The sequence below is a fragment of the Megascapheus bottae genome, chromosome 7 (assembly GCF_031878675.1).
Source record: "Megascapheus bottae isolate mThoBot1 chromosome 7, mThoBot2.hap1, whole genome shotgun sequence".
Taxonomy (NCBI): domain Eukaryota; kingdom Metazoa; phylum Chordata; class Mammalia; order Rodentia; family Geomyidae; genus Megascapheus; species Megascapheus bottae.
The window spans coordinates 47,448,014-47,460,797 of record NC_143515.1 but is presented as its reverse complement, the minus strand read 5'-3'; the positions used below and the strand labels follow the sequence as shown (position 1 = coordinate 47,460,797).

The 12,784-nt window shown below is 36.9% G+C and overlaps 1 protein-coding gene across 4 annotated transcripts in view; it reads right to left on the bottom strand.

Moving 5' to 3' along the window:
- Window positions 1-6,346: 6,346 nt before the first annotated feature.
- Window positions 6,347-12,784, bottom strand: part of Asb3 (ankyrin repeat and SOCS box containing 3) — a 98,419-nt gene continuing 91,981 nt past the window's right edge. For 3 of the 4 annotated variants that reach the window (XM_090336931.1, XM_090336930.1, XM_090336932.1), the window contains one exon: window positions 6,347-8,287. In XM_090336931.1, coding sequence (XP_090193057.1) covers window positions 8,082-8,287 — 206 coding nt within the window. In that variant the 3' untranslated portion in view covers window positions 6,347-8,081. The remainder of the gene's footprint in view (window positions 8,288-12,784) is intronic. The other variant, XM_090336933.1, reaches the window with a different exon arrangement.

Sequence of the window (12,784 nt, the reverse complement as noted above, 5' to 3'; positions counted from 1 at the left end):
TACCTGGAAGAAATGCCTAAAACATCCAGGAACTCAGAAAGTGTAATACTAGTAGTGATTACAGCGAAGATAAAACACCTATCTTGGCATAATTGTCAGGATTCCCTGCCTTTACCATAAAATTACCCTGACAGCTGAAGAGCAAGTATCTCCCTCTGAGAGGTGCCACATTCTGTGTGCCTTCACCTTTCTGCTTGTGTACCTTCTGTCTGCTTACTCACTCAATAAAGCTCCATCAAATTTTCTTACCATTGTGACTTGTCCAGAATTTCTTATTCTGCAATCAAAGTCAAGGATCCTAAGTGAAAAATACCTGCCCTTAGAGGGAAATTTCACAAACTTTTTCGCCTGCATCCAGTAGAACAAGTAATACTGAATGGCAAAAAAAAAAAAAAATTCTGCTGAGGTTTTCTTCTCTGTCTGAAAAAATTACACTTGAATATTTATGGCTACTCTTTGTACAACAGAACTACCTTCATATCCATTCTCCCAGGAGATTTCAATGTTAAATGATTCCTCCTTCGTAATGCTGAGTTTTTGATGCAAATTATTTTAGAGGCGTGGCAGCTAAAAATTATGAAAATGAAAGCCCAATTTGGTTGCTAGGATCATTAATAATCTCAAGGAGTTTTCTAAAAGGAATCATTAAAACAAATTTTTCTCCTTCCCCTTCCTGGTGAAAACATAAATAATAGAAGGGGGATCTGTAATCCCCTGTGACTCTGGCTGACACAGGTTTAAGACAGCAATCACATCCTCCTCAATTCCAAAGACTCACAGTCTGCTTAACGTGAAACTTTCAAGTGCTTCAGTTTAGTTCCTCCTAAGATATACTGGTATCATTAGAGTAACAAATAACTTGAAAGTCTTCTTCCTAACCAAAATTCTTATTAACATAAGCATCATCCAGTGCTATTCCTGCCAACCAATGTAGTAAACAACTTTTTTTTTTTTTTGCCAGTTCTGAACTCAGGTCTTGAGCACTGTCCTTGGGCTTTCAAGGCCCACCACTTGAGCCACAGCTTTTTCTATGCATACTATGCTTTTTCTATGTAGTACTGAGGAATCGAACTGGGGTCTTCATGCATGCTACGCAAGCACTAGGGCAAACTCCCTGCCCCAGCCCCAACAACCATCTTTTAAAAAATAACACAATAATTATTAAAGACTAAATTATTTTCCCTTAAAATTGGGAACAATACAAGGATTCCATTTTTACCACTACTATTTATCCAATATCATAATGAAAGTTCTATTTGGAGCAATGAGGCTACTCTGAGTTTTATTTAAAACTACTGAAGTATTTTCCAAGGAATAGTGTCTTCCAGTTTCCCTTTTAAACTACTTCCTTTTATTATCTTCTCTAAGGCTTACCATTCTTGGGCATGTAGGTGTAATTTCACTTCCCTTTTTCTTCCCTCTCCTTGCTCCTTCTCTCTCCTGATACTCCCTCTCCCTACCTTCTCCCCTTTTTCTTTCTCCATTTTTAAAAAGTGTACCTGCCATATTCTCCTATTTTTCTTTTGGGAAAAAAATGAATCTGATAATGGTCGGGAGGACCTTTCATGAATTCAATCTTAATTTTCTAACCATGCTTTTATGTTTTTGTTTTTCCTGAGCAACCATCTTTTTAATATAGAAAACCAAATCCCCTGAGGCTATTTGGTGAGCAACTGATTCTGAGCCACTGAGCACTTGTATTTTCTCCTTGTTGGCTATCTCGTTTTAGCTCAAGCTCTGTTCTTCCTTGGTGAGGCTCTCAAACTTGCCCTTTACATTGTTTTAATGGGTATCATTTTTTAGGGGATGTTTCTCACTAGGTTGCCCTGGTGGCCCTAACTACTGGGGTCACTGCTCTAGACTATTAGAAGTCATTAAAAATACAAGAACAAAAGGTCCATATCTTGATTTTGTAAAGAAAAACATACTTCACAGATGTTAATTAGTTCTTAGCAAAGTAGTTGATAAATTCAGCACAATCCCAGTGAAAATATTATAAAGCTCTTTATTGGAGCTAGAATAATTATTTAAAATTCACCTGAAGGAAGAAACAAGGAAAAATGGCTGGAGAAAAAAATCCTAAGAGGAGCTGGGTACAGTGGCTCACACCTGTAATCCTAGCTACTCAGGAGGCTGAGATCTATCTGATCTTGGTCCAAAGCCAGCCCATGAGACTCTTATCTCCAATTAACCACTAGAAAACCAGAAGTGGCACTGGCTCAAGGAATAGTGCGGTAGATTGACAAAAAAAATCCTAAGAGGGCAATGTATCAGAACATTATACATATACACGCACGCACGCACGCACGCATTCATTAGAACAGTTTGTTTAGGAACAGAATTCAAGACAGGTGAATGGGGAAAAAAAGAGCTTTTAGAAATGTTATCAATTAATAGTAATGCCTTGAATGGCAGGAAAAAATAGGTTTTCTAATAAATGTTGGAGTATCTGTCATACAGATCTATTCTTCCCATCAACACTAAAAGATGTTCTACCTTGTTCATAAAAGCAATCACTATATTGATAGGCTGAGGGTTTTGGTATAGAGCTCTTGCCTCGTATTTGTCAGGCTCTGAGTTAAATTCTTAGCATCACTAACACAAGTAAAAACTCTTTGACCTAAGAGACTCCAAGTTTAAAGTTTCTCTATTGCCACTCTGATGTCTTTCATACATTACAAATAAACATATCTAGCAAATTTCCATTCATTTACCTTCCTCTCCCCCACCACCGCGTCCAATCTTAGAGCTAGAACTCTGGGCCAAGGCACTGTCCCAAAATTCCTTTTATTTAAGGCTCTGTCCACCCCCCTCCACCCAATCTTGGAGCTAGAACTCTGGGCCTAGGCACTGTCCCTAAAGTCCTCTTGCTTAAGGCACTGTCCGTAAATTCCTTTTGCTTGAGCCACAGACAATAGCATTTCTAGCATTTTCTGTGATTAACTGAAATTGAGTCTCATGGACTGGCTTTGAATCGTAATCCTCAGATCTCAGTGGCCTGAGTAACTAGGATTACATGCATGAGTCACCAGCACTCATCTTGTACTTACTTACCTTTGACAAAGCAATTATATTTCTAGGAATTTCCCAAGGCTAAACTGGCAAAAATATACACTACAAAGCTATTCATTGTAGAACCATTTGTAAAAGACTAGAAATGATCCTAAGGCCCACAAATAGCAGAAATGTTGAATAAATACCAGCATGCCTGCACAATATAATACCATGTATTAAAAATGAGAGCAAGTCCTATTAATTGCTATAATATTACGTTTTATGGACTTACCATGATATACTCAGTGACAAAAACAAAATTTGCATACAACACTCTACTTATCAAAGAAAGCACTTTGAAAACATGTTTATGTTTAAAATAAAGAACAACTTATAAATTGGTTTCCTTTGTGAGAGGGAGGAAATAAGATGGAAAGTAATCCTAAATCTTTAACCAAACATCACATCCTAAATATCTTTTTCCAGATCTGCATATGATGTTCCTTTGAGGTACAGTGATGATAGCTTATAAAAAAAAATCTACAAGAAATGGCTTCTTATAAATGGGTAATTTTCATTACAAAAAAATCAAGAATGTGTCATAATCAGTAGAAACTTTGGGCTCTCCTAGCAGAGATTTACAATAGAACAAAATCTAGAGACATTAGGCCAAATAGTACGACACTAAATGTAAGGACCTCCAGGATAAGAAAACAAAAGCCATATAATGAATGTTGTCCTTAATGTACTATGTTATCTCTCATCTCTTTTGCTATCCCTTGGTTATCTCATATTGTTACAATATTTCACCTTGTTATCTGATATATTTTATATGTGCTTAATTGGCTATTTGAAATTGGATAGGGAAGGGGGGAAATCAAGATAAGCGGGGAAGGGTGGGAGAGAAATGGGGGTCATGACAAAGGGTATCAATGTTTGTGAAGTTATATATACCTTCTATCTGGTGAATATAATGTAACCCTTCTATTAATCACAATAAAAATTATTAAAAGAATTTTAAAACCCTGGAGGGGAAAAAAAGTGAATACTGAGTAAAAATTAGTAAAGTACTGATGTTTTTGAAGTTTTTTTATTTTAAAAAGATGTGGTGATATTGTTGTTAGTTTCAAAGAGAGAGCCCTTAGTTTCTAGAATGCATATTGAAATATCACAAATGTTACATCTGGAATTTATTTTATAATCCCAATGAGAAGGAGATAGTTGATGGGGAACAGTTTGTTATGTAATATTCTATTATTTATGCTTGAAATTTCTCATTACAAAGATTAAAAAATAAGTATGCACTTACAACACACATAAACAAATATCACAGCATGACACTTAAGAGTGGGCTTAAAACGAAATGATTTTAAGCATAACAACCATAAAGATTTGAAAATTTTACTGTTTAACATAATTAACAGTAAATAATATGTTGAATTGAAACTCCTTTGTACAATTAGAGACAATTTTAAAAACAACAAAAAAGTAAATATCAATTTTAATATGAAATCCAGATTTCATATTATTAACTATTGTATCTATTTAAGAAAACACATTCAAGCTTGATTGCTATCTTTGGCACAAATTATTCGATCATTAATCCATAATAACCTCAGAAATATTGTTGTACCTTCTTTTGAATAGTTCAGTTCAAACCATAGTCTTATTTCATCACCAGATGGCTTCCTTCTTCACCAGTAAAAAGAGTGTAAATTAGCACCTTATAATGGCTCCTGAAACTTTATCAGCCACATAGGAAAGCAGTGAAAAGGGGATGCTAACCATGTGGTAGTAAAAGAGACATAAACAGATGCTATTTGCAAGTCCCAATGCACCAGTGGCAATTACCACCTGTTCTGCTTCATCTATTAGTGCTATGTAGAAAAAGCCAAGAGAGAAAAACCATACAGATGAGGATATACATTGCAACAACTGCTGGTTTAAATTCCTCCATTAGAAACACATGCCATACAAAGTAATCCTAGAGTAATGCAAAAGACATGACTACTCTAAATCCACACCCAATGTCCAAAGCAGGCTCATAAAGGACTCACCTCCATTCTCTCCTTTCCTTTACAAATGGTAGGGAAGGGCTATGTGTTCTGTGCAGGTAATCTTAAGAAAAGAATCAGCATAGAAATAGTTCATTTTCTTTTCATTTTTACCAATTCTGATTCTATAATAACTCATGGCCTTAGCTTAATTGCAGGCTTCATTCCTATAACAAAGAAAAGATAGTTTCAGGGTACAAACTGGATAGAAGGTTTAATTTACCGATATATTTGGATGGTGGTAGTACTTGGTATTGAACTTAGGGTGCTTGCCTGAACTATGCTTGAACCATGACTGATTTTGCTAATGTTGTTGTTGTGGCTGTTTTCAGAGTAGGGCCTCACATTTTCCAAGGCCAGCCTGAATCACAATCATCCCAGTTAGGCTTCCCAACATAGCTAGAATGACAGGAAACTTCCACCACAGACCGTCTTTTATGTTGCTATGGAGTCTCACCAACTCATTTACCCAGGATGGCCTAGAACTGCAATCACCACAATTTCAAGATTCCAGATAGCTAGGGAAGATAGGCACACACCATTATGGTCAACTTCTGGTTAAAATAGGATCACACTTCTTTTTTTTTTTTATTCATTTCCTACACTGGCTTTGAGCCAGGGTCTGCCCAATCCCTTCCTTCCAAGTAACAAGGATTAGTAGCTGGTGCCTAGCCTTAATTCTATAGTCATAGTTAGTTGGTCAACTGTTTTGGGGCCTGTGGTGTGACAGAGCATAGTAGAAAACCACTGGTGGAACAAATGTGCAAACCTCATAGTGGCTAAGAAGGAAAGAGAGAAAGGAACAAGTTGGAAGTACCAATGTCACCTTCAAGGACACACTCCAATGACCTAACTTCCTTCCACAGTGCCATAGACCGGGGCCCAAGCCTTTATAACCTACGGTCTTTGAAAAGTACTCTAAATACAATCTATAGCAATTACTTACCAGTTTTAAATACCCAAAACTTTTAAAGGCCTCTAAAATACTACTGTAAATTGAAAATATTCTAAGTTGAAAATATATTTAATACATGTAATGTACTAAACATATCTCAGCAACAAAGTACATTGTAGTGTTAGCTATTTACCCTAGTGAATGCATGGTTGACTAAAAGCTGCAAATCACTGCAAAGAGACCAAACTTCACTTTCCTAGCCCAAGAAAAGGCTAAAACTCAAAACAGTGCAAAATAATGCCACTTTTGTCCTGTTGCAAAGTCAAATGATCATTACTCAGGGGTCATTTGTATTGATTTTCACGTCTCCAAAATGAAGAGCCCAATGAGAACTTGTGGATAACTGAGTTTTTATTTATATGAACATGAACAAAATACATAAGATTGAAACATTCAAATGCATATTTGACCCTAGGACAAAACTGGTATTATGGCTTAACAAATAAAGATTATAACATTTTTAAACACTAGGCAGTAGATAAAATTTTGGAATTTTTGAAGAAGTGCCACCTAGTTATCAACAGCTAACCTTCTGCCACCTGTACAAATACATTCCAATTCTACATTCACCCGATAGGCAGTTGTTAAAGTGAAGAAAGAGTCCAGCCATCCTTTGGATATTAACAATGTCATCCTCATTACTTCTGTAAGAACATTGAAAGGCTGAGATGGGCCTGGGTGATTTATCCCATCTATTTCAACCACAGGGTAAGAACTAGATAGGAGACTGGCTTCCTTTGAACCAATCTCTAGCTGTTCAGCTGTCTACCATGGTAATGCTCTCTCTCCTTTCTGTCAAGCTAGTCTCCACAAACTCTAATCAAGCATATTTGATCTTGTGTTCGGTTCTGCCTGACTCTAGACTCAGATAGAACAACTGTAAAAACTCATGACGAAGTGCTTCATTTAACCTAGGATTATGAGGTCTTCATGGACTGTGTGATAGTCTATCTAGATTATAAGGAAAACTACTGAAGTATTACTAGAACCAGCAATCACTGCTTCATAGAAACAAAGCTGTGGAGCTGAAGAGCCTGATTTTTGTATTCGGTAGTAACTCTGAAATACACACCATTCTTCCTTCAAAGATGGTGACACAGAAATGCCCTACCCTTATTAATATCCTAAATATGATTTTTTAAAAAAAGCTCCTAAAATTGGCCTAATACTTTTTTGTATGTGCCAGTGCTGGGGCTAGAACTAGGGGCTTAGCATTGTTCCTGAGCTTTTGTGCTCAAAACTACTGCTCTATCACTTTGAGCCACAGCACCAATTCTGGCTTTTTGGTAGCTAACTAGAGTTAAGAGTCTCATGGACTTTCCTGCCTGGACTGCCTTTGAACTGTAAAGCCTCCTCAGTAGGCATGAGTTACCAATGCCCAGATGACCTAATATTCTTTAAACTGAACATGTCTTTGAGAATGGTTTGTTGTGTTTGCAGATTAGAAATGTGATATATATTTTGCTAAAGAATAAAATATATATTAAGAAAAAAACCTAAGGGAGAGAGAATAGCAATACAATTGACCTATGTTCTTTAAAAAATAAAACAAAAAAAAATCCCCTGAGTTTACATGTGAAAGGGCGATGAATATCGTTTTTCCATAAAGTGACTAGATTAAGAAATGAAAACAGAATACAACAGGATAAGATCACTTATTCTTTAAACATAAGAGATACTCATCCCCAAATAAAATAGTAGGAGATTCAACAGTGTAGTTATATACACTTCAGTGCAGTTTATGCTTTCCATTCTTGGTTTCTAGCACCCGGTGAACATGAAACAGAGGTGGGAATGCACCATGTCTAGCACTAAGTAGCAGCAGCAGAGTTCAGAATAAAGTCGAAATAAATATAACATAAAGTATAGCTGGAAATGAGACTACAAAAAAGTAGTACAAACAAAGCTTGTAACAACTTTTTACTGAGTTCACTGTAAACATTCGTATTTACTATTGCCTCCCAAACCTAAACAAATCACACAAGCAAAACCCATCTTCTATGACTAGAAAGTCATGAATAATCTATACTTGGTGGCTCTTTTGTCTTGATAGCTTCTGGAGTAAGAAATGAGCCGTGTCAACTAGCTTCACTGATTTCTCCATCATGAATAGCTGCCAGTTCAGGAACTTCGTTCCTCCTCAGAACATCTTCATAGAGCAAATAATTATGTAGACTTCTGGGAAGCGGTAACTGACGGATAAAACTGTCAGACTGAAGGTGTTCTAGTTTTAGGCGGGACCGAATTTCCAAACGACAAAGATGGGTTAGGCATGGAACAGAGGCTGGAGAAACAAACAAAAAAGGCAAAAAAAAAAAAATTAACTGAAAGATCTAACAGTACTTGAAGGTAAATGCAAGCACTACTGCACTTAGCCAGTAAATAAGAAGTGATACATACATTGTTTAGGCTTACCAGCCCCCTGCCCCCAGAGCTTCTCTCCTATTTGCAGTGTTGGAGTTTGTACTCAAGGCCTTGTGCTTGTTTGGTTTTGCTAGCTAGGCTGGTGCATTACCACTTGAGCCTCCACCTCTCTTCTCTCAACCTTTTCTGCTTGGCTGACCCTCAGAACATCATTTTCCAGATTTCAACTCTCTGAGAAACTAAAAGTTACAGGTAAAAGATGATAGCCAAATAAATCTTTATTTACTCTTTCTATAACTTTAATCTGGAGTCTCTCCCTCCTGTTGATGATCATACAATCAAAGTCAATATAAAAACCAAATGTTTAAGGACATACTAAAGCCACTAGCACAACGATGTTCATTGTAGCACTATTTACCATAGTAAAGATATGGAATCAACCCAGATGCCCCTCAGTAGATGATTGGATCAAGAAGATGTGGTACTTATACACAATGGAATTCTATGCTGCCATCAGAAAGAATGACACTGCCCCATTTGTAAGGAAATGGAAAGACTTGGAAAAAATATTTAATGAAGTAAGCCAGACCCAAAGGAACATATGCTCAATAGTTTCCCTCATTTGTAATAATTAGTACACATCTAGGACTCTCCTAGTGCAAAACCTAGATACATAAGGCCATACAGTATGATACTAAATGAAAGGACCTCTAGGATATAGAAACAAAAGCCATATAATCAGTGACTGCTGTCCTTAATGAACTATGTTATCTCTCATCTCTTTTGCTGTCCCTTGGTTATCTCATATTGTTACAGTATCTCTCTTTGTTATCTGATATATTGGATATATTTGTATTTGGTTATTTGAAATTGGATAGGGAAGGGGGGAAAACAAGATGAGGGATGGGGGGGAGAAAGGGTATCAATGTATGTGAATTAATGCACCTTCTATCTGGTGAATATAATGTAACCCTTCTATTAATTACAATTTAAAAATATATGGGAAAAGAAAAAAAAGAAATATGAAAGGGAAGGGGGAAATAAGATGATTGGGAGTGGGCAGGGGAGAGGAATGGGACAAAAACATAAGAAGGGGTATCAATGTGTGAGAAGTAATGCATCTACTATTGGTGAATGTAACTGTTAACCCCTCTATACATTACCTCGATAATAAAAAAAAAATGAAAAGAAAGCAAAATAAAAAAAACTCCAACCTATTAGAAAACAATATAGTCTAAGTTAAAAAATTTTTTAAAAAAACCAAATGTTTAAATTCTAAAGATCTAACAATATTTATCTGACACTTAAGAAATGGATGAACTAACTTTAGAAATGACAGGACACACCATTACCTGCCACATCAAGGGAATGGATGTGAAGTGTCCATACTACCTTTCTTTTTAGCTGTGACATAAAGTGAAATTTTTAAATGGGCACAGAGATAAAGGAAACATTATTGAGTGTTTTCTATGCCATATGTCCACATCCCTCAGGTATATTCTCTTTATCTTCATTAACCTTTTGAAGTATACATACACAGCTTACTTATTTCTTAATGCTCGGGATTATATCCAGGGTCCTTTACATGTTAGACAAACATAGACTATCACTGAGCTATATCACTAGATCCTAATGTATATATTATTATGCAATTATAAAAATAAAAAACCAGAGGTTTAAAAATAAGTTTATAAGTAACTCTCCTATGGTTACAGACATGGCAATGTCTGAGCCAAGATTCAAATTCAGGTCTATTTGACTTTAAAGACACTATATGTATTTAGGGTTTTCCTAAAATCACAGCAGCCAAAAGCAAATTCTCAACAAAATTAAGAACTATCATATGATAGCACTTTCATTTTTCAAGATGGAAAGGTATTTATGTTTGTTTTATTTTTGCTAGTCCTGGGGCTTGGACTCAGGGCTGAGCACTGTCCTTAGGCTTTCTCAAGCTTAGTACTCTACCACTTGAGCCACAGCTCCACTTCTGGCCTTTTCTGTGTATGTGGTATGGAGGGATCAAATCCAGGATTTCGTGCACGTGAGGCAAGCACTCTACCAGTAGGCAGACTCCCAGCCCATCAAGATAAAAAGTTTTAACTGAAGAGATTAATATCCATGAAAACTGAGAGCAGTAAAACAGATTGTCCTTTTCTGTAAAGCAAACCTTTAGTTAGTACAAGAAATCTTTTATAAATCCTTGTGAAATTTAGCAATGATTAATTGACTAGCATTGAATCATCAAAGATAAGTACCATCAAGAGCACAACTAACACAAGGCCAGCTAGTCTAACACCAAGTAAAGAGTTCTTTATAGCCTAATCCCCACTGGATCAGGGCCAGCACACACTAATTTTCTAACATCTCCCCTATCTTCTATATCACTAAAGTTAACTCAACATCTTAAATTTTAATTGAAGGGAAGCTTAAAGTTTAGGAAATCTGTTAAACTACAGGGTTTCAAAATGCCAAATAAAAAAATAGAAATGAAAATAGAACAATGAGACCTATTGGAATTGTTTTAGGAAGGTGGGGAAACTGCTAGAGGGGATGAGATTGATCGGAATACACTGCGTACATAAATGGAAATGTCACAATGAAATCCACTCTGTATAAATAATGTAATGCTAATAAAAAGAATTTTTAAAAAAGAATCTTATCTGATTTTGTACCTAAAAATGTAAGTTTAAGAAAGGGGGTTATTTTTGAAAAATCAGAGTTAGAAGGTGGGGTGTATCAGTGGCTCTTGTCTATAATCCTAGGTACTCTCAGGAGGCGGAGCTATGAGGATCCCAGTTCAAAGCCAGCTGGAACAGAAAAAGGAAAGTTGATGAGACCCTCATTTCCAATTAAACCTGAAGGGTGGGAAGGGGGAATGGGAGGGGAGGGGCAGAAGGAGAAAAAGCTGGAAGCAGAGCTGTGGCAAGTAGTACATTGCTAGCTTTGATCAAAAATGTTCAGGGTAGTACCCAAACCTTGAGTTAGGAACAGCATATACACACAGAAACACTGGAGATTCTAGTGTGGTTTAAGTGGTAAAACACCAGCCTAGAAAGCATAAGACCCTGGATTCAACAAGCTCCAGGACAGATAGACAGACAGACAGACAGACAGACAGAAATTTAATGTTAAATTGCAACATGTATAATATTTAGATTTAATTCCAACATGGTTACACGCCCACATTTTATTTAAATTGATACGCAAATCTTTTTGCACAAGTACTTCAAGGTAAGTTTTTGCTTGTTTGCTTTTGCCAGTCCAAGGGCTTGGACTTAGGGCCTGAGCACTGCCCTTTGGGCTTTCTCAAAGCTAGTGGTCTGCCACTTGAGCCACAGCACCACTTCTGGCTTTTTTCTATGGATGTGACACCAAGGAATTAAGCCCGGGTCTTCATGTATGCTAGGCAAGCACTCTACTATTAGGTCAAACAACCAGCCCCTTCAAGGTAAGTCTTTAATTAAATAATAAATTGTATCCTTTTCTGTAAACTGAGTAAAATCTTTGTTACACTTGGATCTATATTACCCCTCACCCCACCCAGTAACCAAAGGCCATGTGCTAAAGAATGGCACAGAGGAAGTGGGATGAAAGTTTCAAGAGTTGAAATTTGGGGTGGAGGGGGTGACCCTGATCAAAATGCATTATGGGGCTGTAAAGGTGACTCAGTGCTTGCTTAGCATGCATGAAATCTAGGGTTGGATTCCTCGGTACCACATAAATAGAAAATGTCAAAGGAGCTGTGGCTCAAGTGCTCTAGCCTTGAACAAAAGCCACTCAGGGACAGTGTCCAAGCCCCAGGAATGGAGGGAAAAAATGCATTATGCATTCCTTATGTACACAAACTGAAATGTTGAAACAAAACATCCTTTTACAATTAATTGATAGTAATTTTTTTTAAGTTTGAGATTTGGGGGTACAGTCTTCAAGCCAATGGAGGCATGTCCCAGACAAAGATTATGGGATGGTGACTATGATCAGAGTATATAATATACATGGTATGGAAATGTCACCCTTACACTGTACAATTAATACACACTAATAAAAATGTGGAGATCTTTTTTAAGATTGTGGAGTCTTTCCAACCAGGAGGTGGGCAATTTTATTCTACCATACTCCTCCCATGATGTGCCACCTTACTACAGTCCCCAAAGCAACAGAACTAACCAATCACAAACGAGAACTTCCAAAACTTTGAGCCAAAGTAAACCTTTTATTTTTGTGAATCAATTATTTTGGTTATATGTTATAATAATGGAAAGCTAACAACCATTTTTCTTTGTGTGTGTGTGGGGGGGGGGGGGTCATGGGACTTGAACTCAGCCTGGACACTGTCCCTGAGCTCTTCAGCTCAAGGCTACCACCTACCCTTGAGCCAAACCCTACTTCCTGTTTTCTAGAGGTGAATTGGAAAGAA